General features: G+C 49.5%; 1 protein-coding gene across 4 annotated transcripts in view; it reads right to left on the reverse strand.

The window, feature by feature from the left end:
• Window positions 1-19,852, reverse strand: part of ABCG1 (ATP binding cassette subfamily G member 1) — a 66,292-nt gene extending 46,440 nt beyond the window's left edge. For 2 of the 4 annotated variants that reach the window (XM_019745710.3, XM_019745709.3), the window contains exons 1-3: window positions 19,713-19,852; window positions 18,864-18,957; window positions 5,506-5,749 (exon numbers count right to left, since the gene is read on the reverse strand). In XM_019745710.3, coding sequence (XP_019601269.3) covers window positions 5,506-5,749; window positions 18,864-18,956 — 337 coding nt within the window. In that variant the 5' untranslated portion in view covers window position 18,957; window positions 19,713-19,852. Of the gene's footprint in view, window positions 1-5,505; window positions 5,750-11,968; window positions 12,143-18,863; window positions 18,958-19,712 lie in introns of those variants that run through there. The other 2 variants (XM_019745711.3, XM_019745712.3) reach the window with 2 other exon arrangements.
• Between the last annotated feature and the right edge of the window lie 4,808 nt (window positions 19,853-24,660).

A 24,660-nucleotide genomic window follows, 5' to 3' on the forward strand; every position in this document is an offset into this window, starting at 1 on the left:
CTATACATTCTTCGCCATGAGTCTGCCATGAGAGTTGGCCCATTCTCAGCATTTTTTCAAAGCCTGTGAGGCCATGATCAGAAGTGTTCCAGAAGACCCATTATCAATGACGCCTGAGTGAGTGTCCTGCCTGCCTGCCCCAGGGAGCTACCACATGCTGAGAACCTAAGAACTGGCCCCACAGGGGAAGAGGGGAGCTCCTCAGCTAGGTGTGTAAAAGCCCCAGCCTCAAGCAAGGTTTAGGTTCACCATAAAAGACTAGTTACCGCCTCAAAGAAAGACAAAGGCAGAGTATTTAAAAGCAATTTCCTTTTGCACCCAAAGGAAAGCCCACGTTAGCATGACGGCTCCCAAGAAACAGGAGAGCAATCCATTCATGGTAGGGGAGCAGAAGTCCCCTTCGAACCGGAGCAGCCCACCCCTGAAAACCCATCACCGCCTGGGGATTTCTGTAGTCCCCCTTTGCCTGGCCGCCCTTCTCATCTCTGCTCCACTTGGTTGGATCAAGTCGCCCAGTACTTGGTTAGACTCTGGTCTTCCCTTAATGGAATTCCAGAAAGGCATTGATTAATGGCACATTCCACTCATTTCAACCTGTTCGTCATTACAGGCCTTGGGATATAGCTTTTGAAATGAAGGAAAAGCAAACTTGAATTGACAAAGGGTATTCAAAGGCATTTTTATAGCCTAGGAACGAACCAATACAGATAAATTGAGGTGGGGCTGCCCAGATTGTTTAATTCCTTGCTGGCACTTGACAAGGAGGGAGCTGGAGGGTCGGGGTTCCAAGTAGCAGGTGGTATTTCGTCCCATCAGAGTGTCACCGTGTTGAGACAGCAGCCTGGCTGAAGGATCGTAAGGAAAACTCACTAAAGCCCCAGATGTGATTACTTTTGTTCTCGACCTGAACTTCATCACAAGGTAATCCTGGGAGGTGAATTTAATTTCTAAGAATCATGTCACCTGTTTGTGTGAAAGTGTGTCACACACCTCTGCCTCACCCCTCTGGTGAGGGGACAGGACAGCTACAGACTGCCCAAAGGACCAAGGGATTCCTGTATGCGTCCTAAGGAATGGCAGAGGGGACTGACATCCAAGCAGGCCAATGCAAAGGAAAACCAGTCAGTACTAATCGTCAAGGAGACCCCTTGTGGTTTTGTAAAATGGGGTGAGGCCCATCCACACCCTGGTGGCCCAGTGCTGTGCTCACCTCAGGGCCAGGTGCCTACTAGGTTCCCTGTTGGGTCTTAGCCTCAAATCCTGCAGACCCGCTTCCATTCTCACCTTCTGTGCGCCTGTGACCCGGGACATGTCTCTGAACCTCATGTATTCCATGGGTACAAAGGGCAGAATTGGCCCCTGAGCCAAGTGGACCGAAGACCTGCTTTAATTTCACAAGTGGAAAGTGCTCCAGTTTCCTTGGGGGTAAGGAGGGCATCGTTATCCAGAGGACCCAAAGCATTCCACTTGTTAATTGTGACCATAATAATTTTTTATTAGGATGTGTGAATGAGCCCTGAGAGCGAGGAAGTGCTACCTAAGTGTCATATCTTCTCATCACCACCCACATCTTCACCAAGAAACTCAGGATGTGGACTGCCTTCTTAGCGAGGGGTCCTAAATGTTACCGACCAAGTGTCTGCCATACCGGAAACAGAAGCTGCAGACAAGTAAGTCACACCGAGGCTGAGTGATAACAACTAAGCCGCACTGTCCGGGTACATACGTTGCTCCGACACAATAATTGGTATGTTGGCACCAAAATCCATATTGTTCCAAATCATTTGTCCCATCAACTTATACTACGTGAGTGAATTCCTTGAGGGAAAGTAATTACTGTGTCAGAAGCCAGTGAAATTATCCTTGGGGTGTACTTTTTTTCTCTTGGGAATAATTCCTTTCACAATTATGTTCTCTACTAGGAATCTATTATATGATCTAGTTTTTCCTCCAAAGACATCATTAATCATATGGTGAAAATGTAACTACAATTGAAAATACAAGATGTTTTGTTAAACACCATATATAATGCTTGGCAATCATCAACCTCAAGAATTTTTAAAGAGTCGGTGCCTGACATCTCCCTCTTAGAAATATTGCTATTGCTCACTCATCACCTTTCGTCTATGAATTATGACATTCTCTCTCTCTGTCTTCTTTCTTTAAAATAATTACGGAGGAGTTTATGATATTCTTCTAATCACAATGCAAGCTTTGCTACAGCATTCTATGTTGAGTTTGAGTCAAGTGCGATGTTCTGGGAGAAATCATGTGAGGAAAAGTCTCCCTTGGGATTTTCTGGCGTGGTCGTGTCTTTGTGATGCAAAGAAACCTAGACTAGGAGTCAGACAGCCGAGACCCAGCCCCGGCTCTGACCTCGATCGAATCACTTCTGCTCTCAGGCTCTGTTCCCTTCACTACACAACCAGGCGCTTCAGCTCTCACATTCAGAGATGCCCGACCCACATGATGCCGGGTTATCCCACCCCCAGTGTGTGCTTACAATGAGCTCAACGTGTCAAGTTGAACTTCAGGAAGTGAAAACAACCAGCTTGGTACGGAGAGCAGCACTAACACGGTAAGAACAGTAAGGGAAAGAGCTCCTGGTCCAGGCTTGGTCGTACTTGGTGTCACACTGAGGTGAAGCCGAATATGTCACTGCCACCGAGAGCAACGGGAAACGAGAGCGTGGCTTCCGTCTGACTCCTCTGCTTCGCCTTATCATGGCTGCGTTCGGAGACAACCGCCAGCAATCGGAAGGACAAAGCAGGAAAGATGAGGCCCCACATTGAGGGAGGGGAACCAGACCTCAGGAGCGGCTTGGAGGCTGACAAGCAGAGCAGTGAACTGGAGAGAACAGTGTGAGTGGCAGTCATGCGTACCAGCCCGCAGGACCTCCCCCCGTAGCCTGCTGCCTGGGTCCAGATTTAATGCCGACTTGTATTGTTCATCCTGAGGGTGGCACTTAGTTGGGGAAATGTGGTCCCCAAGTTCTGAGTCGATATAGCACTCGAGAGCCTGCTGGTGATGAGGGCACAGTGAGCATTGAGAAGAACCGTGGCAGGTAACTCACTTCATTCGAGAAAACTCTTGATTTTCCTGGATGTAGCCTCCAGCCTGATGGGACAACTGACTCAGCGAGCCAAGCAGAGCCCACCCTGCAGGCACCAAACCTGGAGAAGAAGCACTGCTTCCCTGTGGCTACAGGCACCCCTGAGGCCCTAGGCCAGGCGAGGTGTGGGCACCAAGTCAGACTGCAGTTAGAACTCACCACCCAGTCCTAGGCCGGCCTGGCAGCTCTGGCACATGGGCAAGCCTTAACCACTCCATTTCCTTTCTGTTCAGTGAGAAGATAGACAAGTATTTCCCACCCTAAACTTGTGCTAGAGTGAGAAAGCTCCTGAACTGCAGGGCACCGAGAACAAAGGAAACAATGGGGCATGCAAGGGAAGAAGGGCAGGCAGAGTGGACACAGGTGCTGCTGTGGAGAAGGGGGCTGGGGAGGAAGCCAGTCTGAGAAATCAGGCCTCAAGAGCTCGAGAAACCAGCAACCAGGACACAGCAGACCAGTCGGGCACAGCTTCCCCTCCAGCCCTAACCATCTCTGACTCATGGGTAGGTCCCTGGGGCCCACTTCCTCCTCCTCCCCCTCCAGAGCCCACAGAGGTTACTATAGGGCATATGCCTATCTGGCAGCCACCTGGACAGAGTTTCCAAGGAGGCCACTAGGAATGGACAGTGGTGGTCCTTCCCTCATTGATTTAGACACCATCACCGTTAGCTAAGTTTGACAATCGGTGTGACCAGTTCTGAGATTTAGAGAATACAGTGTTGACAAGCCACATACCTGACTAGGAAATGATATCCTTCACTTGCCTGCTGTGTGAATTTCAAACCAAGATTCTGCCAGTTTTCAAATGTTTACATTTCTGCATTGCAAACTATTTTCAATTTGAGGGAGACCCATCCAAGCATTTTCAACCAACAGGACAGTATTTCAAAGGCCACATGTATCGGATGGATAGAATATGATGTACGTCGCTCAGATTAGCCACAATTTGTCTGTATAGACAAATCAAGCCAAAACACAATGAGGCCCTCCTGGTCACTTGGTGCACGTTTTTTTCAGTAAAATCTTTTTTCAAGTTGAGAAGAAAAAGGCTAGAACCGTGTGTTGGCATTTCAGTAGGCTCAAACGAATGAGCCCAACCCTCTGCCTGCCACAGAATTTCTTAACACAACAGGCTGGCAAACTGAAAATGTTAAGTATCAGATAACAGTCTATACAACCAGCCACTGAGAAGGTTTAGGATCGTTCATGGTTGGTTGTGCAAGCATAAAGTCACGCAACAACCAACTTGGCTGGCAGGTCCCAACGAGTGCCCATGCCCACAGTCTCTATGGCTTAACCTCACGAGAAGAGGAAAACAAAGTGAAGGTAAGAGAAGAAAAAGAAAGAAAGAAAAATGGAGAATAAAAAAGTGAGCCTTGGTGGATCTTCTTCAATAAGAAAGAAGGGTTGAATCTAGATTTAAGTTGAGAGTCCTAAAAAATTACAATATTCCAGTGGTACCCGAGTCACTTCTATTGTTCCAAATTCCTCATAGATTTTCAAGATGTTTTAAATGAGTCATTAGAAACTAAGGACCATCGTTTCTTGGTGATGTGTAACACTGTCCTCTCTCAATTGGTCCCCCACCCACCTGAAGATGGGTGGGTGATGGGTGAACACAGCAGAGGGAGGTGAGAAGTACCATGGGAAGAAATAGATCAGACTGTAAAGGAAATACCAACCCAGGTGGCATTAACTCTGCACACTTTGAAAATCTAGGGCTGGCGAAGGAACATCCAGGTTACTAAGAAAATTCAAAATACCATGAGTCGTCAATTGTGGTTAACATGCAACAAGCTGGTGGCCAACTCCTGGACTGTGTGGCTTTCCAGAGCCCTCCTGAGTGCCGTCCTCTCTGTCTCTTCTATTTTTATTTCTACGGCTCATTTGACAACAGTGTAGTTTTCTTTATAGCCCACCACCCATGAGAGAGTCCTTCCAAGATCCATTAAAGTAATATTTTCAAGAGAGGTCACTTTAGGTCACCGACATTGAAGTTTAACACTTCAAACTGGGGAGGGAGCACCTGTCTCCCATTTTGCTCTGAAATATTAAAAACTAGTCCCATCTTGAAGGATGAACATAAACAGTCTCCAGTGAAGGAGGACCCTTCGCGTGCACACCAGAAACCAGCACACATGGACCCTGGCCTAACTTTGTGACGTTCTTTGTAATCATATCAGAAATTAAAAGCCACCATGAAGGCTGAATCATCTAATCCAACCTGTTTATATTATAGGTGAGGAAAAAACTCAGGCACAAAGCAATGAAATAAGTTGACCATGGCAGAGTCAGAATGGGAGACTCAGCCTCTCCAGAACCAGATTTTCCCAACCTGTTGCTTCCTTCACAGCTTCCTCCCGCCTCCTGACGCACAGCAGCCACCTCCCTACCTTTCTTCCTCCACCAGGGTCCTTCTGGGACCGAATAGGAAAGGTCCTTGAATTCAATGTTGACAGCCGCCCTCCGAGGCAAGGAGGAGAAGCGCTGGGCCTCAGTGAGATTGTTGTCCACTTTCTTCAGATGTCCATTCAGCAGGTCCTTCTCGGTGGTCTCCATGTTGCTGGAGACCACCTCATCCACCGAGACGCATACCGACTTGGGCTCCGTCATCGCTGTAGAGTAACTGCTGGCATTCTAGATAAAAAGAGAGAAGCACCGAGAGAGGTTAGAAGCTACATCAAGGAAAAGAGCTCCGGGGCCTCACCATTTGGCTCGTAGACAACAGAGTGCCCTCCGAGCGAGAAGAAAGGTGCTTGCCTAGAGGAATTTGTCAGCTCTAGCCATCACTTGTTCTTCTATTGAGAATGCTTAAGATAGATAAGCTATTACTATTTCTTTGAGAATCATAAAATCTAATCACAAAACCATAATAAATGAATCACTTGTTTCAAAGAATGAAACACTGGCCACCATAAAAAAATTATCTATTTACCATCCACTCATTAAAAAATCCCAATAAAGACACATGAGGCTCCTATGAAATATGTAATTGACAGTTTTCTCTAAAATGAGCTCTTTTCGTGCATTCCTCGTGGAACCCCATCAACATTTCCCAAGAGCAATGATACCCCTTGAATTTCTGGGTTTTGTGGGAGTCGGCCTTTGTATTTTCCTTGTAAATCTTCTAAATCGCTTATACCTCTCCTCTCTCATCGTATCTTAATAATAGCGCTGAAAAAAAAGTTGGAAAGGTTGATTTTTTTTTCTCTATTACACAGACAAGGAAACCGAGGCACAAACAATTTAAGGAACTTGCTCTGAACCCTACAATCAAGTGAGGGGCAGAAGTGAGCCCAGAATCTGAGTCATCAAAAAAACCAAAAATCAGTTAGTTAGGTGCTCTCTCCATTGCATCAGCTACCCTTTTGTGGCTACACTGGCTTTTAAAGCTTCCATGGGAGTCAACTGACCAGTTACTGATGTGCCAAGAACCGAAAGTATTTATGCAAAGAAAGGAATATCCTTTTCTAATGGCTTGGCAAGCCTGAGCAAATCAATGTGCTTCAGGCAACTCTAGAACTCAGAAGAACCGTGGGGTGGGCAAATATGCTATGCTTTCTCTAGCTGTTTGTTGAATCAAGAGAGAACATTCCACAGTACCCAAAGCGCGAGCCTCTGGAGACGCTGCTTCGTAGCGTTGACTGCAGTCGGCCTGATTGGCAGGGCCCATCTGTAACCCTCTCGCCTAAGTCAGGCCCTTCTGACTGCGGTACGATGGCGGGAGACACTGCAGTGTTATTGTTTGCTCAAAAGGGAAACACTTTACTGTGATTTTTCCATAGGTTTGTTAGGCATTTCTTCAGAGTTGATAGCTTTTTGATCGTTATTGTTTCTAATCAAAAATCCGAAATAAACCCAGAGAGTGGATCATTCCGTAAATAATCTCCACAAGCCCCAACAACTCGTGTGGCCGGAACACACAGATTAGCCCACGGCCTAATCCCTCATTTGAATGCCCTCCTGAGGGTATGTGACTATATGGCTGAAGAGCTGGCATCTTTCCCATGTGGTAGTTAAGGGCTCAAAAGTCTTGGAGGCCTTGGAGCTTTCGAGTATTTAAAGCACAAAGAGAGGCATGGGGAGACCTGCGCACAGGGGTTTCTGGTTCTGGTGATATTTGAAAATGTTGCTTTGCCGTTTAAGAAAAAGGCACATGTGCGTGAACACACACACACACCCCAGGCATCTCCTACCTCTGAAAAGCTTAACCAAATCAAAACTCATCTCACTGACTAGAACACTGTGGATAAAAATTCAAGTACAGAATAAAACTGACGGAATTAGGCTTGGTTCGCTTCTGGCACCGAGCATGGGACATGCTTCAAAGGCAGACGTAAATAGGGTCATACGTTCCCAGCACAAAGTCAGGGAAGGTGTGTGTTAGCCTGACAAGGGGACTCCGCAGAGTCTGTTCATGAATGTGTGCCTCTGCAGCTCCCAAGGGGCAGCGACAGGACTGGGGGGACCTTATGTCCAGGCCTCATGAAAGAGTAATGAGAACCCTGCCGTAGCTCAGCTCTTGGCTTTGGACGACGGGGAAAGGAAGTGCAAGTTCAGCTCTGGCGCCCAGTGCAGGCACCCAATGCCATCCCTTGGTTCACTGGATAAATCCCCTTTCGGGGCACATGCTGCTGTGCCAGGTTTATAACCCTTTTTGACCCCATGATTGCCCTCCCCTGCCACCCAACTCAGCAAAGGGCAGATGCCACTTGCGTGGTGCCTGGGAATGCAACCTCACCATCACCAATACCCCGCTTTAAATCACCCCAAATACCACCATCACATTGGGAATCCGTGCCCACTCCTCCACCCAGCTCACGGACTATAGCACCCCCTCCAAGAAACTTGGGGGGGTAGCAGAGGGAGCAGTGGGCAAGACAATTTGCTGCAGGCCTGGTCCCCAAGGTCCGTTCTCACCTCCACCCTGCCACCTAAGTGCAAAGGCTTACCATCTGGCTCTAAACCCACATCCTGCTGGTGGATTTGGCTCTAACCAGGAGCCCCCAATCATTGTGTGTTCACAGCTGGGGGCGGGGAGCATCTAGCATATCCTCTCCAGTGGTGGCCCTCCCAGCATTCCAGCTGCCATGGGCCATCCATACCCTCCCCTGGCACCCACCACAGGTGTCCACCCCCTAAGGAGGTCCACCTTGTGACTTTCTTTTTTGATGAAACCTACACAAGACAGGGATGAACAGCCATTACTCCACCCACCGACTGTAGCAGAAGCCAGACCTGTTTTATGATGAGGACCCGAGTTTCCCCTCTAGACTCGAAGCCTATCTAGTGTCTCATTCATTCAACAACTTGAGCACCAAATAAAGCCCTGGGGGTCAGCGGTCGTGGCCTAAGGTTTCAGCAAGCGCAAGCTCAAGACTGGGCCCCAGGCAAGAATACAGGTATCACAATACTGTGAGGCGAGTGCCTAACGAGACCACGAGACCATGCAGACACCCAGAAGAAACATGCGATGCAGCGCAGGACAGAGTTTGGTGACTAAACTGATTTGGGAGTGAGAGAGAGAAGCCAGAGTCAAGTTCTCACTATTTAAAGCATTGAATAATAACGCCTCCTGTGCAGTAGGTAAATGACTACAAACAATGACTGTTGATTCAGCAAGTACAGTGCACCCATTAAACTTCAGGCTGCAGAGACTATGCCTCTTACCATCTCCCCAGGTCTTACTATCTCCCCAGAGGGCATTACCATCACCCCTTCCTCCATTTCAAAGGCAGGATCTAAGGCACAAAGAGGCTGCCCGAGACCCCCTGGTTAATGGGGAGCCAAGCTGGGGTCCAATGCTGTGCAGCGTCCATGTCTGCACCCGTCCCCCCAGCCAGCATAGGACGCTGCACTCGAATGCTGCTTAGCTTTCTACACACAAGTTGTAGGTGACCCTGGGTCATTCCAGTCCCTGTCCATTATAGGGAAATGCACAAGAAACAAATCCATACAACCCCCCTCCCAAATAACCTGACGCCAAAGCTGTGCGCACCTTTCCTCCACGGGTGTCCAACGGCTTTGCCCAATTAATAAAATCATGAAATCCTGTGTGATGGGAGGCAGTGGCTGTCATTTTGAAATAGACCAGCTCTCTGGAAACAATCCTCAGATGAGAGCGGCCGGCAATGTAGGTTACAGCTCACTGCCCTTCGCCTTCTGAGCTCATTAAAAATGAAACAAATACATCTTCCCTCCCCACTGCTTCCCTTTCAGTGTGTGTTCCCCTATCTTACCAAAGCATCGTCTTTTCCTCCCCACTGTACACACAATTTGTGCTGTGTAATAAATGATAAATAATACTAAGTCCACTCGCAGATGTTGGATGTGAGGAGACCCTGTTTGGAGTGAGCCTGCCTTGATAGGTGAGAATATTTCCTTGGGTGCTGACTTCAATTTGAATGCTAACGTACAGCGATATCTGTTTAGTGAGGGTCTCCAACAGGCAGCAGCACCCCCCCCCCACACACACACACACAAGGCCATTGTAAGCCTGGCTCACGCTATTTACCCAGGGAAGCACAGTTAGAGATAGAAACTCAACACACACACCCCCACACCCCCACCCACAGCAACATGAGGGGAGGAAATGGAAGAGGAACTCACAGGCGCCAGGTGTTCGCACGTACTCTCACTCCTCTCTTTGGTTCATTGCCACCAGCCTTGTGCCCACCTAGACCAGCAGACCCTGAACACACTAGAGGAAAATGTACTGACGAGAATTCTCAAGACCACTGCCTACAGGAAAATAACCCAAACAGCACGCCCTTAACTCAGCAAAGGGCAGATGCCACTTGCGTAGTGCCTTGGAATGCAACCTCACCATCACCAATACCCCGCTTTAAATCACCCCAAATACCACCATCCCATTGGGAATCCGTGCCCACCCCTCCACCCAGCTCAGGGACTCCAGCACCCCTCCAAGGAACTTTCTCTGAACAAACTCACACCTGGCATAGGCAGCGGGGCTGGACCCCAGAGCCGGGGTGACTGTACAGAAAACTTCAGGGGCCTGGAGTGTGTGTGTGGGGGGGCATCTCTCAAGGGCTCCTTGTTGATGATTTGTGTCAAATTTTTAAAGTAATAGTAATTTTAAAAGCACAAGGTTTTCAGGGAGGAAAATTATTTTCACAAAGAACAGCGTTCCCTGCAAAAATAAATAAATAAATAAAAAGCAGCCCAGCCGTCAGCATCTCCATGTGAGAACAAAGCACTTGAGTCCTGGGACTGTATCAAACCACAACATAACATTAAAAATCGTGACACAAAAACCTCTACGCCTTAAAACATTCTGGTTCATTACTTTCCCACATGTACAAGCCACTTTGGTAGCTTTGAAAGGACCACAAGAGTTACCCAGCATCTAAAAGTTGTGAAACTTTATTTGCTTACAACTAACCATAAGCTCCTCATTTTCCATTATCAGCATAATTGAGGGATCCCAAAGAGATGGGCACATGTAAAAGGAAGAATTGCCAAGTGTGACCAAACACTCAACCCAAGCAAACGGCTTCTCTGTTTTCCCATCCCCTCCTTATCTGTAAGAAACTAAGGAATAAAGGCAGAGCAAGCCCAGAGATGGCCCCTGGCGGTGAGTCCCCCTACCACTGGCTCTCCCTGTTCCACCAACCTCCTTAACGCTCCCGCGGCCCCATTCTATCGGTTTACACAAAATCATTATATAATGAGCTGGCGAGGCGCGGTATGTTCTACAGTAACCTGTTCGGAATCATAGGATGCCATTGGCAGAGCAGAGCATGCGCAGAAACCCGGCTACGTGTTTTTTTTTTTTTTTTTTTCCTTTAGCTCAAGGCAAGAGGTAACTGTCGGTCAAATCCTGTTGAGCCCAGCTGACTTCAATACAGGATGCTAAAAATGAAATAAAGCGGAGGGTGGGGGTGACAAACCGGTGCTGCTGTGCGCTGTGGGCTTACAGCCTCTGGGATGGAACTAGCAGGATAGTAAATACATAGACGATAGAAAGACGGATGGATGGGTGGGGAGAGTGATAGGGGTTGGAATGCGTAATACTTTCTATTTGTACTTTAGATGATCTGAAATCTAGTCCGTGAGTACCTAACTGCAATGCCCGCCTGCTGGGCAATAGAAATGTTTGTTTTGTCCTAATGCGAGTTTACGGCGCTATTGTAAACGAGCAAGAGGAGATTACTGACCACCCCCAGGAATAGCACATGCTGTGTCTAGCAATGAGTTCGCTGGCGGCCGGTGGTCACCCTGCGGAGCTGGTACCCTCGAGAGACGCTGGATGAGCGCCTCTGTCCCCACCCGTGTCTCTCCAGGGTACAGAAGGGGGCCTGCAGGTATCCAGGCTCGCCCTTCGTCTGCCTCCCCGGGACTCCGCCATCCCCTCCGAAGCAGGTCCGGGAGAGGCTGTCGCCGAGGAGCTCTCTCTTTCGGGGAGCTGCTTCCTCTTTTGTTCCCCCAGACCGTGCCCGGTGCTCCGGAGGGTGGCACGAGAAATGCCCGCTCCCGAGCCCTGGCCGCGCACACGGGCAGAAAGATGGGACGCCCTCTGGCCCAGGCTGCAGCCATCCCAGTGCGCTCTAGATCCCCAGGCCCCAGGCCCCTCAGTCAGAGGCGGACGAGGTCAAAACCATCTGTACACTTGTGGGGTGCTGGCTGCCTCACGCCCACTCCTGGCCCCTCCGCCTTCCAGGGGTGCTCGGCCGGTGCAAGGAGCATCCCATGACGCTAGGTGCCCAGGACGTGGGCGATGGCGCCTCCCGGGGTACCCAGGGGCAGGTGTCAAGGTGAGGGTGCGGGTCTTTGTGTGTTTCTTGCTCTCCTGGAAAACAGAACCAAGCCCCGGGGGCGAAGGATGCGCTCACTCACCATGGCGGTGCCGACCGAGAAAGCGGCCATCAGACAGGCCATGCCCCGGGGGCGGCGGCGGCGGCAGCGGGGACAAGGCGGCGGCGGGGACGGGCGGCGGGCACGAGGCTGCGCTCGCTCCTGGCTCGGACGCTGCGCCCGGCGCGAGCTCGGTCTCGGGCTGCAGCTGGGCTCCTGCCCCGCCCCACCCAGGCCCCGCCCACGTCCCGCCCACTCCCCACGATTGGCCGGTGAGGGAAGCGGGGCGGGGCCACCAGGTGCGCGTGCTCTTGTTTTGCTCCTGCTGGCGGTGGCTGGCGGAGCTCCCTGGCATCCCCGCTCCTGGAGCCGCCCGCCCCCCCGGCCCTGCCCAGCCACGGAGCCTCCGGGACCAGAAACTCGCAGCCGCTGGGTCAGCGGCCCAGGGCTCCGACAGACAGCGGGATCCCCCTCCAGGACCACCACCTCCAAGCCTGTGCGAGGCGGAAGGGCAAGGGGCAGGGGCTCTTCTTTTTTCTTTGTTGGGCCAGGTAGGAACGTGAGAACTAAGGAAGGGATGGCCGTTCCGACGCCCTCCACCACTACAGCTGCGTATCTGGGGTGACGCCCCTACACTGAGGCAATACATGCCACATTGCTTTGTGCCAGTCGCAGAGTTAAGTGTTGGTAATGCAGGGGCGCTTAGGCGAAGACGCCCAAGACTCTGCTCTTCCCGCCCACCCCCACCCCAACAAGTGAAGACAAAGCTTGTCTTTGCAGAGTGCGTTTCCAGAGCCCACCCCAATACCTGGTCCGCAGCTGTGTCCCTGTTACTGCAGAAGGAATGACACTCCCGACGCCCTCTCATTTGGCCCCAGACTGGAATGTCAGATGGCCTGGTGTATGCTAGAACCCTTATTACACAGGTGGGACCATTTCTCAGTAACCGTGGTGACGAGGCATTCTTTACTCCCAATCTCAGAGGCCAATGCTTTTGTTTAGTGGTTTTCATGTTGGGACCACACACAGCATTTCTTCTCACCTCCAGCACTCCTGGGCCACCCCTCAGATGAGAGAACCCCTGACTTTCTCCTCATCTAGAAAGGGGGCAAAAAGCTTTTCATGCCAGGCAGGTGGACTTCATACCCACGGGTCTGATGACCACAGCCCAATTCTCCCCTCACATCAAAGGAGGAAAAGGGGATGTAATGTATGAGTTCAGGGGCACAGGGTCCTGCTTTATCCCGAATAGTTTCACTTGAAGAGTCAATGCATTAGCTCTTTCCTATCCTTGGCCACGAGTAAGGGAACCTGCCTGCTGTAGTTCCAGGTGCCACTCTCCATGTGCCAGGCCCAGGAGGCCGTGTGGTGCCTTCAATGTACTGAACAGGGACGCCAACAATCTCCAAATGTTCTGGAAAGAGGATTCAAATTCACAGACCTCCTGGGGAGAGTCTAGGCCAAAAGATGCCTCATTTCTAGTGGCCCTGCAGCCACCACTTGCTCCTGGGGCAGACAGGACACAAGGCAGGAGAGGATGACAGGACTCACATCCCAGAGGGTTCTCCGTGGGCATCTGGCTGGACACTCCCCGCTATGTGGCCATGGCGAGTGACAGGACACTGTGGTCCTGTTACGCTGCCATCTATTCTCCTCACTCCCAAGAATATATCCAGAGGTTTCTTCTGGAAATCCCCTCCCTGCACTGCTCCCCCCACCTCCCCGAGTTCTAGGCCATGTGATCTATAGCAGTGGCTGGTCAGGAACCAGGAGTGTAAGGTGATGGATGCCTGCTGGGCCCCTGGGAGTGGCCATGAGGGGAGTGTGCAGAGCCTGCAGATGAAGCCAGAGAGGGAAGACAGTGACAGACTGGGTCCTTGTTGGCATGGCTTGAGCTGCTGACCTTTCTGTTACAGGCCCCTGAAAGTGTTCTCACTTATACATCTATACATTGTGGGAAGAATAATCTCAGCCTCATGGGAAATCGTGCATGGCGAGCCCTTCCCACCATGTGGCATGGAGCAAGCGCTCTAATTCTAATCCTCACTAACACTGTCCATCTTGTGCAAATCAGGGAACGAGCAAATGGTAAAGAAGGTCAGATCTGTGACATTTGCGTCTGGACTCTGGCTCATTACTGACAGAAATTCAACTGCAAGTGGCTTAAGCTAAAGGTAATGCACTGTCTTAGGTACCACAAGGGTTCTGGGTGCATAGGTTTCAGGCCTGCCCCGGCCAAGCACCCATTTTATGTCCTCAGCCTCTGGTCTGCAGCTCTCTGCATGGCTCTGCTCCCATCTGCTGGCTTGCCCCTCAGCTGGGCCGTCTCAGGAAGGCCCTCCCAGCAGGTCCAGGCAGCCTGGTATCCTATCAGCTGGCAGCCAGTCACTGTGCCCAGCGGGATGCCAAACATCGATGGGCCTGGTTTGAGTCACATGTGCCAAACAGGCCAAAGGGAAGGTCAGCCCCAACAGACCCATGCAGAAAGCTTGGGACATGGATGCTTCACCAAGGCCATTTTAGGGAGTTTGAGAAGAAATGTGGGTGCCACGCAGACAAATACAAGGGAGCTCACCACAGGACTGTCCAGTCCAGACCCCAATCCCAGGGATGCTAAGGTATGGCTGACAGGTAGACCAGGCTGGCCTGAGAAATTCCTGTGCAGAGCCACTTCCATTCCAACAGTAAGTAGTTGGGACTCCCTGCCTAATGGGACTCCCTGTCACCCTGAGGGCTCTGCGTTTCTCAGTCACAGATCAGGGAGCCGCCCCTCCACACAACGGGCCTTAAGCGCTTGACACACAATCACGGCACCACATTTCTCTGTGGGCCTTCACTTCTGTGGACCAAACGTCCCTGTCCCTCCAATGTTGCTTCATAGAGAGGCCTATTCCTGCTCACCTTCCTCTGCATGAGTTACGTTTCCTCGGTGTCCCTTGTAAAAGTTGGGGTCCACCACGGAACGCCTATTCAGGGTACTCCCTCCCCTCGCTAATGATCATGCCGTCCCATGTTCCCCTCACACTGCCGGTCAGGACAAGCCTTCTTGCCACTCAACCAACAACCTGATGTCCCGGGGGCAAGCAGGTCCACGCGCTCAACCACCATTTGGGGACATTAACTTTCCTTATAATTATGTAGTGTCGCCTGCCTGGTTAGCACTTTATCCCCAGATTCTGTTTTGAAGGAGTGGACACTTTATCTCTGTCCAGCCGCTGAGGCTGGGGGATGAGGGGAGATGAGGCACCCGAGGACACGGTCTCTCGGTCAAGGGTCCTGCTCTTGGTCTGACTCCCACAAGGTTCTGTCTCCAATGTCCAGCTGTCCCCCCACCGTGGTCTCCGCTAGGGGTCCCTCCCTCCTGTGTCTGCCAGGAGGTGGGGGCAGAGGAGGGGCCTGGATATGAGAATGCCCCGCAGGGTGGAGGCAGGAAGAGGGGAAGTGCCCAGAGGCTGAGATGAAAAGACGAGGTTAATGAGGGATGTCTTCAAGGAAAGAAAAATGCACGTAAATATTGCGTAAGCTAAGTTAGGACGAGGCAAAGTAAACATTGCAAACAGATTGTTTCTGTTTTCTTCCATTAGCACAGAACAGAGTGGCAGGACAGACCTAGGAAACACTGTCTGCAGATGAAGAAAGGGGAAGTAACATCTGGCGACAAGATGACCTTCAAAGCTGGAGATTAGGACCGACGTCCCAGAGACAGGCCCAGGGAAAGTGCTGGACGCCTCCTGCTGATACATAGATGAAGGGCTCCTGTCACCCTATGGAAGGTTCCAGCAGGGAAATGACTGGTGGCCCGTGGGCCCCGCTTTTCCGCTGAGGAGCCCCCCTCCCCTAACTCCATGGAATCCATCCTAGAACGCAACCCCCACCTCGGTCAGTCAGAACGGATCCCTCGGGCCACTGCAGCTGTTCTGGAAATGATGTATGAACCCAGTGGGGCCACCAGAGTTTTCCTGGGGTCTTGCATGGACCCCAGGAAAGGGAGGGTTTCTTTTCCTTTTAGGGTTGGCAGCTATTTGCAGTGGCAGACTTTCTTGCTGTAAGGAGAGTGTCTAGGTGAGAATGATGTGACCACTCGGAGGAAGGCAGAGCTGGGAGACGGAGGAAGTCACAGAGCCCGTTCCCAGAGGCTGGGCTCTAGAGCCAGGAGTCGGCTCCATGAACAGGACCTTGTGTCTCGGTGCCTCCATAACATCCGCTATGGAGTGGGGGATGATCCGTCTCAGAGAATTGTCGTGAGGATTAAATGAGTTCATTTTTGAAAGTCACGTCTGGCCCATAGTGTGCGTCTTATAAATAAATGTTGGTCGTCCTCATTGTTTAGTCACTGTGTGAGACCCAGGACTCTCCCTCTGACCTTGAACTAACATGAATTCAGTTTCAGTCACTTGCAGTCTAAAAAGTACTAAGACAGTTAGACAAGGTTGTTAAAAGTCAGGAGCTAGAAGCCAGTTTATGGAAAAATCCCTACAAATACTTCATAGGTCAACCCTGTAACCCCTTATTGCCTGAGACTCTGTTCGCCCTGCCACAGGCTTTTTCTCCCCAAAAACATCATAAATACTGACGTCCCTCGGATATTTCTTTGCCTTCCACGTCGTTCTTAGCGTGGCACCTCACCGAGTAGGTGCTTCATGAAAGTGATGTTATATTTGAACAACCTATAATGGTTTGGAGAGTGCTGTTCCCTGCATCACCTCATGTGACACTCATGTGCCCCTGCGAGGTCAGGGGGCAGCACCCATCCCTGGGACATGTGTGAATGACACTCCCAGGTACAGGGAAGGCCACGTTTTATTTTTCTTATCAGTCAGATAATCTGCCTCTGGTCCCTGGAGGTGCCTTCCTGTCATGCCAGCTCGGACACAGATGGACTCTCCTGGCTCCAAAGAACACAGGTCAAGTGCAGGGTGCTCAGAACCCTGCTCACCCCAGCAGAAGTCCTCTTGGCTCCCTGAGTCACGTGACTCTCCTGGGATCTTCCAACCCCCCACCTTTCCCCTCCCCAGGCCTGGGAAACGATGCCTGAACCTCCTGCCTCTTTCCTCCAGAGCCCCAGCTCTCCATCCTTTCCCCGCAAGAAGACCTGTCTGGTCCCCTTGTGAAGTCCCAGCGTTCGAAAGCAAAAGTTGGGTTAGGGAGATTATCTCAGCATTTCTGGAAACTTCTGGGCAGGGCCCTGCAACTCAAAACTCCCCAAGGAAAGAGAGAAACAATTCTATTAAAACAAAACAAAACAAAACAAAAAACACTACTTTTTAAGGGAGGGGAGGGACAATAGTTAGAGCAGGGAAATTAGTGTCAGAAATTATCTCAGTAAGCCCTTCTGCCCCATGGAAATAAGGAGACAGGAGCTCTGTGCAGTTTGAGACCTGCCCAGGGTCTCGGTGCCCAAGCAAAGACCCAGGACTCCTGACTCCTCCCAGCACCGTTGTTTCCAGCTGTTAATATTTGTTGGCGAACAGGCCAATCCTATTCCAAACAGGGAGAGAGAGCTACAAGAAGGCCAAACTCAGGGTGTTACAGGTCACAGGGCAGGCTAATGGGGAAATGCAACAGACATGCTTTTCTCTATTCCCCTTGAGCACAACTCCAGACATTACACAAAAGAAACCTGAGGAGACTCCGGAAGGTGGAGAAGACAAGCCAGGCTGGCCAGCGACCTTGGGGTTCAAGGAACCACACTGTGTGAGGTCCCTTTCTTTTTGCCTCATGTATCCCAGACTTTCAGTTGAAGAAGCCGACAACCTGGAAATGCTAATGTACACACACACACACACACACACACACACACACACGCAAAGGCCCAACAAAAGATTGCTTTCTCTAGCCACAGGAATAGAAAAGGAGCAACCTAGCAATGGAGAAAATGTTTAGACAAGTACTGCTCTGCTGCAGCCAAACACCACCCCATAAACTGTGGGCCCACCCCACCCACCCCGGCAAGGATGAGTGGGGAGCTTAGATTTTCACCTTCCTCAGGTTGTACGGAGGCCCCCAAACCTGCTCTCACCTCCAGTCAAATGGTGTCAAGAAGGCCAAACAGGGAGGCTGGACTCCATCGCCCCAGGCGGTAATGAGGAGCCCCTCCCACCGTCACTGGGGTGGTGACAGAGGAGACCCAGTAGGATCAGGACTCTCACCACCACCCAGTGCCAACAAGGACCTGCTCTCCTCACACACCATGTGCAGTGGAGATAATGTGGGAGCAGCAACGAGGTGCCCTATCTCTCTCAGCCACGGAGGGGTGGGTGGTGGCCAAGTGGAGAGCTGAACCACCTACCCAGGAGCGCCTCCCGTGGGTGTCAGCGCAGGCTGAGTGGGAAGCCGGACTTCCACACTCACCTGACAGCACTGAGGAAGTGCCCCCCTCCTGTGCCTGAGTGATGTCAGAGGAAGCCAGCGCAAACAAAAGGCTTGAATAAGATCTGGAGTCTCATAACATAATACTGAAAATATCTAGGTGTCCACCCAAAATTATTCATCCTCCCCAAAGAAAGTCACAATCCAAAAAAAAAGAAAAAAGCAATCAGTAGATGCCAACACGCGATGTCACAATAACCTGACAAAGGGTTAAAAGCAGCCATCAGAAAAAGGCTTCAGTGAGCAAGTATGAACACACTTGAAACAAAAAATTAGAAAGTCTCAGCAAAGAAATAGAAGCTATAAATAAAGAAGAATAAAATGGTACCAATGGCATCTGCAGGCAGACAGCGGGGGGTGGGGGATGCCAGCCCCCCACCCGCTGCCTGGATGCTCAGCCAGTCGGGAACCTCTCAAAGCCTCAGTCCTCATCAGTACAATGGGAACCAAAGGAGCACCAGTGTGACAGCCCAATGGCCTGGGGTAGGTAGGGTGCATGGGAGCCGCGAAGAGAGAAGGAGGGAGGCTGGTATGCACCCAACGTTTTCTTCCATGACCCTCCTCTTACCTGCTCTGCCCCATGGCTTTCACGGCTCACCACACCCGCAGTGGCGGGCGTCACTCCTCTTTGCTTCTTGTAAAGAACTGCTGTGTGGGACATTCTGCAAGGGACAATGGGTAGATATAGGTACAAAGGAACTCCTGGGTCGCCAACCTCAGAGAGACAATACTTCAGTATTGACTATTAAGGCAACCGATACGGTCGAAGGTAAAAACTCAATTACTTAGAAGGTAATTGAGTCCTGGGGCGATAACTTACAGCCTGAGGACTGTAGCTTCCCACACTGTACTGTCTGTTTGAAAGTTACTAAGAGAGTAGAGTTTTAAGTGCTTATCACAGGAAAAAACATTGTAACTATGTGAGGTGATGGATGGTAACTAAACTTACGTATTGTGATTATTTCGCAATATAGACATACTTCAAATCAGTATGTTGTACTAATCTTGTTATATGTACATATAACCTTGTTATAGGTATATAATACAATGGTATATGTAAATTATATCTCAATAAAACTGGAAAAAATATGAAGGTATCTTGCGTTTCACTGACACCCAGCCCATCCAAATTTACAGATTCATGCGTTTCCCTCACTGGTCTCTCGGCCTGGAGGATGGAGAGGGTCACTGACCCCAGCATGTGGCCTGGTCCCAGGTGACTCTCCAACATTTGTTGACTGACTGGTGTCAGTCACAGACACTTTACATCACAGTTTAAATCCAAATGACCGTTTGCTGCCTATACTAAAAGACATGACATATTTTCTTTGACCTACAGCTAGGTAGTTACATTTACCCCATACATTTACATTACAAAATATTTTTTGGCTAAGAAAGCATTTTGTCAGTGACTTACCTACAAGCTCAGGTGTAAAGCTGCCTCAAGGAGCCCTCCTGATACAAATGGACCAGTCTGCTGTGAAGCGTTATTTATTTTGCAACTAAAGGAAGAAGCCCCTGCCTTATGTAGGACAGAATTTCAATTTTCACCACTGCAGATATGTGAAAACCCCCAAACCACAAACAGTGATTCAGTTTCTGTTTTATGCTACAGTTGTTTTAAAATAGGCATGATGCAATCCTATGTGTAATAATATTGCCCCGTGCAATTGTTACTCCCAGAACAGGAAGTGACAGAGGTTACTAAAGGGCAGTCTGCTCCCTTCCAGGTTACTGGCACAAAATAGTGCCCTCCACCTGTCTGTCCACCAATGGGCCAAGTGTGAAATCCACTTTGGGACAGATGCTAGAGCCTGCACTTGTGAATATGGTGGAATTTATTTTTCATAACACACATTGACAACAAAAACGAGCATCCTCAGGATCTATAGGGTAATAGTTACGGGGAAATAGAGTATTTCCTAGTGGAAGGTACAGAATAACTTAAATAACATCATATCATGATAGCTTTAGCCAAGGACTCTTGCTGCAGAGTGGAGGCAAAGTGAGCTGGTGAAGCGCCTGGGACCTCAGAGCTTCAGGGCAGTGGCCACCCCCTGGTGACAAGGACTGACAGCCATGGAGGCCAGGGCAGGTGCCCCGCACTGTGCTTTGAACTCTATAGTCACTAACTCACTTAATTCTCATCACAACTCTGTAGGTCAGACACTGTTATTATCCACAATGAGGAAGTAAGGCACAGAGAGGTTATGTGACTTTCTGAGGTCACACAGCAAGAGAGTAGCCAATCTCAGATCCCAAACAATCAGGTCTGGCTCCAGAGGTTACATTTTCTTTTCTTCCTGTAAGAAACAAGTTTTCCTTTCTTTTTTAGTAAAGCACACAGATCTTACTGTTAGCTTGGTGAATCGTATGTATCTAGACGCCTGTATATTCACCACCGAGATCACTTGCCCCACAGGACACTTCCTTGGTATGAAATGTTCCTTGTACCCTGTCCGTCGAGTCCTGTCTCTGGAGGTGACAGTACTCTGGCTCCAATCCCTGTAGATTCATTTGGTTTATTTTGACCTCATGTATTTGGAACATAGCATGTACCACTCGGCCCGGTTTCTTTCACAAAACATCATGTTTTCACAAGTCTCCCGTGTTGTACACATGCCCACTATGCCACCGTTCCTTTTTGCCACGGCTGATTTTCCCCTTCTCCTCTTGATGGACTCTCGAGTTGTTTTCAGTTCTCAGCTATTATAAATAAGGGTGGAGTCAACATCCTTGTACATGTGTCTTGGTGGACATAAACGCTCAGTTCTCCTGAGAATATGCCTAGCAGTGGAATTGCTGTTTTGTGGGATAAGAATATGTTTTACTTCAGTCAAGGCTACCAACCAGTTTTCCCAATTTAACCCAATCTACACGCCCACCAGCAACGAAAGGCCTCCAGCAGGGCCAGATCCTCGCCACCTTCCATTTTCAGGTGTGTTTTTTTTTTGTGTGTTTTTTTTAATGTGCCCATTCTATTAGGTGTGTGGTGATTTGATCGGCAAGGTTTTCATTTGCCTTTCTGACTAAGGTTGTGCCTGTTCAATTTCTCCCCCATCCAAAAATTGAATTTCTTTTTTCAATATTGATTTGTAGGATTTCTTGATAGAGTCTGGATGTCCTGTCTGTCACACAGATGCATCGAGAATATGTTCCCCGGTCTGCAGCTTGTCACTCAGTTTGTTAATGTTTATTTTTAATGATGGAAGTTCTCGGTTTTAATAAAATTCAATTTATCAATATTTTCCTTCATAGTTATGGGAGTGGTTTTTGCCTGTACGTCTTCTTTAAGAAATCTCTGCCTACCATGAGAATATGAAAGTATTTCCTGTTTTCTTCTGAAAGTGCCATTGTTCCCATCTTCACTTTAAAGTTGATCAATTTTGAATTCATAAAGTTTATCAACTTTGAATTAATTTCTGTGTATGCTGAAAGGCAGAGGTCAAGGTGCATTATGGCATATGCTTATTCAAGCAATTGTTCCAGCACCAGTTTCCTGAAAACACCAGCCTTTCTTCATTGAATTGCACCAGCGCCATGATATGAGGTGTGATCAAAATACACAGTGAATGTTCAAATTAAAAAAAATTATTACAGTAAAAGACACATTGCCATTAATCCCCCTCAAAATACTCCCTCTCGCTTCGAGCACACTTACCCCATCATTCTTGCCACTTCCTAAAGAAGTTCTGGAAGTCCTCTTCCGTGAGTGTCTTTAGTGGCGTTGTCAAGGCCGCCTGTGGGTTGCTATTTTTCATAAGCTTTAGGAAACATTTGACTATTATTTCTTCAAATAGTTTCTCCCCCTCCCTCTCTCCCTTCCCCCCAGGATTCCAGCGACACCTGTGTTGAGCTTAAGCCTGCACTATGTGTCTTACATTTGTTCTGTTTTTGCCATTGTTTTTCCTCCCTGTGATTCAGTTTGGATATTTTCTATTGATCTACCTTCAAATGTATTAATCTTGTATTCTGCTGTAATCCGTCAGGTGTTAAAACCATCTGCAATACCCACATTTTAAATATTTATTGGCATTTCTAGAACGCCCAGTTAATGATTTTTGTAGGTTCCAATTCTCCACGAAAATGCCTCCTCCTTCCACCCTTTTTGTCTATTTTGTACTCCATTTTTAACATATTTATCACAATTATTTTGAAGTTGTTGGCTGCTAACTTTATTCTCTGGGTCATTCTCTGAAGTTTGACCTCTAAACATGCAAGCCATTTCCACAGAAGCGAGGAGACAGACAAATGAAAACTGTCTGCTGACTTCTGCCACGCCTGCTGTTGAATCACCTTTCACCTATAACTTGTGGCTGTTTGGGCTGGTTTATCCTCCAGTTCTGTGACTGCAACCCCAGGAATCAGTCAGGAGGTGAACACTGCAATCCACCCTTAGCAACAGCACCAAAACAATAACCCAAGTCGTGTTGTCACAGGAAGTCAGGAGGTGGCTTTCTCTCCCTACAATTTGGGAAGCTGTCTTGGGCAACATCAGGGCCGTAGAGAAAAATCATTTTCACCATTTTCCTCGAATTGGCCCATCCTCATCACAAATGGCTAACTCAACCAATTCCAACCCACAACTTCTGTAAAATGTCCTTTATTAAAAAAAAAAAACAACTAAAATTGACCTTAATGGCAATTTAATTAAAATAACATGTTGCATTTGTTATAAACTCTAGTCTCTTAAAAACATAGGTAACTCATGGATGCGATAACTAGCTCACTAAAATGGGTTTTTATCTGCTGTTGATGCAGGATTTCGAAGGAGTCTGTAAAGGTTTGCGATTAGTTATGGACAAGACCCCAGGCGGGCACCTGAGATTCAGCATACCTACCCATGGAAAACTTGAGAGTGTTTTTATGTTTCAATTGCTGCACAATTTAGAGTTTGACACAATGTAGATACTTCACTCTTTCAACTGTATCAAGTTTTCAATTTAAGTCTACGGGAGATTAGAAGAACCACGTGGGCTGTCCGCTGGCATTGCCGGGGCAGGAAATAAATAGGAGAAGTCAACGCCAGCCAAGGATTTAGAGCTGGAACTGAGGCTGTGGGAGCTGTGCTGAGGGCACCGTGGACCCGGGACGGCCTGGGTGTGCTTGGGGACACTCATGGGCCTGGAGCCTTTCTGGCCCCACCTCACCCAGCCAACCTCCTCCCATCCCACCCTGACCCTCTCCTGGCTGCACACTAGCAACCTACAGTCCTCAGACTGCCCTTCAGGTCTCCAACTAGAACATTCTTAGCTCCTTCATCTGACCCTCACAGGATATGGCCACCTTCCTCTGAGGTGCTAGGGTTCCACAGGCTCCCAAAGGAAGCAGTGTCCACACTGTGCTCCCCAATTGGCCTGAGCTCCCCAGAGGACAGCAGGACACACTTCTAAGGTGGATGCCCTTGCTGTCACCTGAGCACAATGAGGGTCCCTTAGCTCCGTGTTTTGCCCAGGCATCTCAGTCAAGCCCCTCATCTGATTGTCCACCCATTTCCTACAGATCATGACCTTTGCCCCCTGAGCTGGAGCAGCCATGGTGTGCAGTGCTCTAGCAGCACCTTAAACAGGAGAGGACCAAGTATGCAACTGCTTGGGGGTGACCGACACCCACAGCCGTGTTAACTTGCTTTGGGCATTCATGGGCTCACCACCGAGAGAGGCCAAGAGCCAGAACTCAGGGCCCCTGTCCATCCCAGCTACAGCACCTCCTGCGTGGCAGTGGATGTGGGCACCAGTCACAGAATCACAGAAACGTGGGGGCGTCACAGGGCTGGGGGAGCACACAGAGAACTGACGTGTGAGACTTCGCCTTCCTGCCCCTTTGCCTCACTTCTCAGGAATCCGTGATGATAGACAGGTGCCCTTCCACGTGTGCTAGGGCCATTTTTCCAAACAAGGCACCGCCCTTCCCGTCCCCACAGGAATGCCCCGGCCGCAGGACGGCTGCCAGCTCCCAACACTCTCTCCTGCCCTTTCCTGATGCCCAGCTCTATGCCCTCCTTAGGCTCCATATCGACGCCTGAAACCTGAATCCCACCCAACCAGGGTGCCCCCAGATAACCACAGGCTAAGGCATCAGGAGTTTGTCCAGCTCCCAGGGGACTCAAATATGCACCCAAATGTGAGCACATATGCCCTAGGCCTAAGCTTGACTGTGCATACGTGTAGCCTTGTCAGACGCTGTACCCCACATCTGATCGGTGGGTGCAGGTCTGTGCATTTTTCACCAGCGTCTCACAGTGCCTGCAGCACCTCTGTGTTCCTGGGAATATGGTGTAATCGCGAGCTTGCCGACTCCTTTTCCTGTTGTGTCATTCATACCTAGCCCTCCAGCCCCCGACCCCCAACACACTCCCAGCGTGA

The sequence above is a fragment of the Rhinolophus sinicus genome, chromosome 17 (genome assembly GCF_057876585.1).
Source record: "Rhinolophus sinicus isolate RSI-liver-muscle chromosome 17, RSI-T2T, whole genome shotgun sequence".
In the NCBI taxonomy this organism is placed as follows: domain Eukaryota; kingdom Metazoa; phylum Chordata; class Mammalia; order Chiroptera; family Rhinolophidae; genus Rhinolophus; species Rhinolophus sinicus.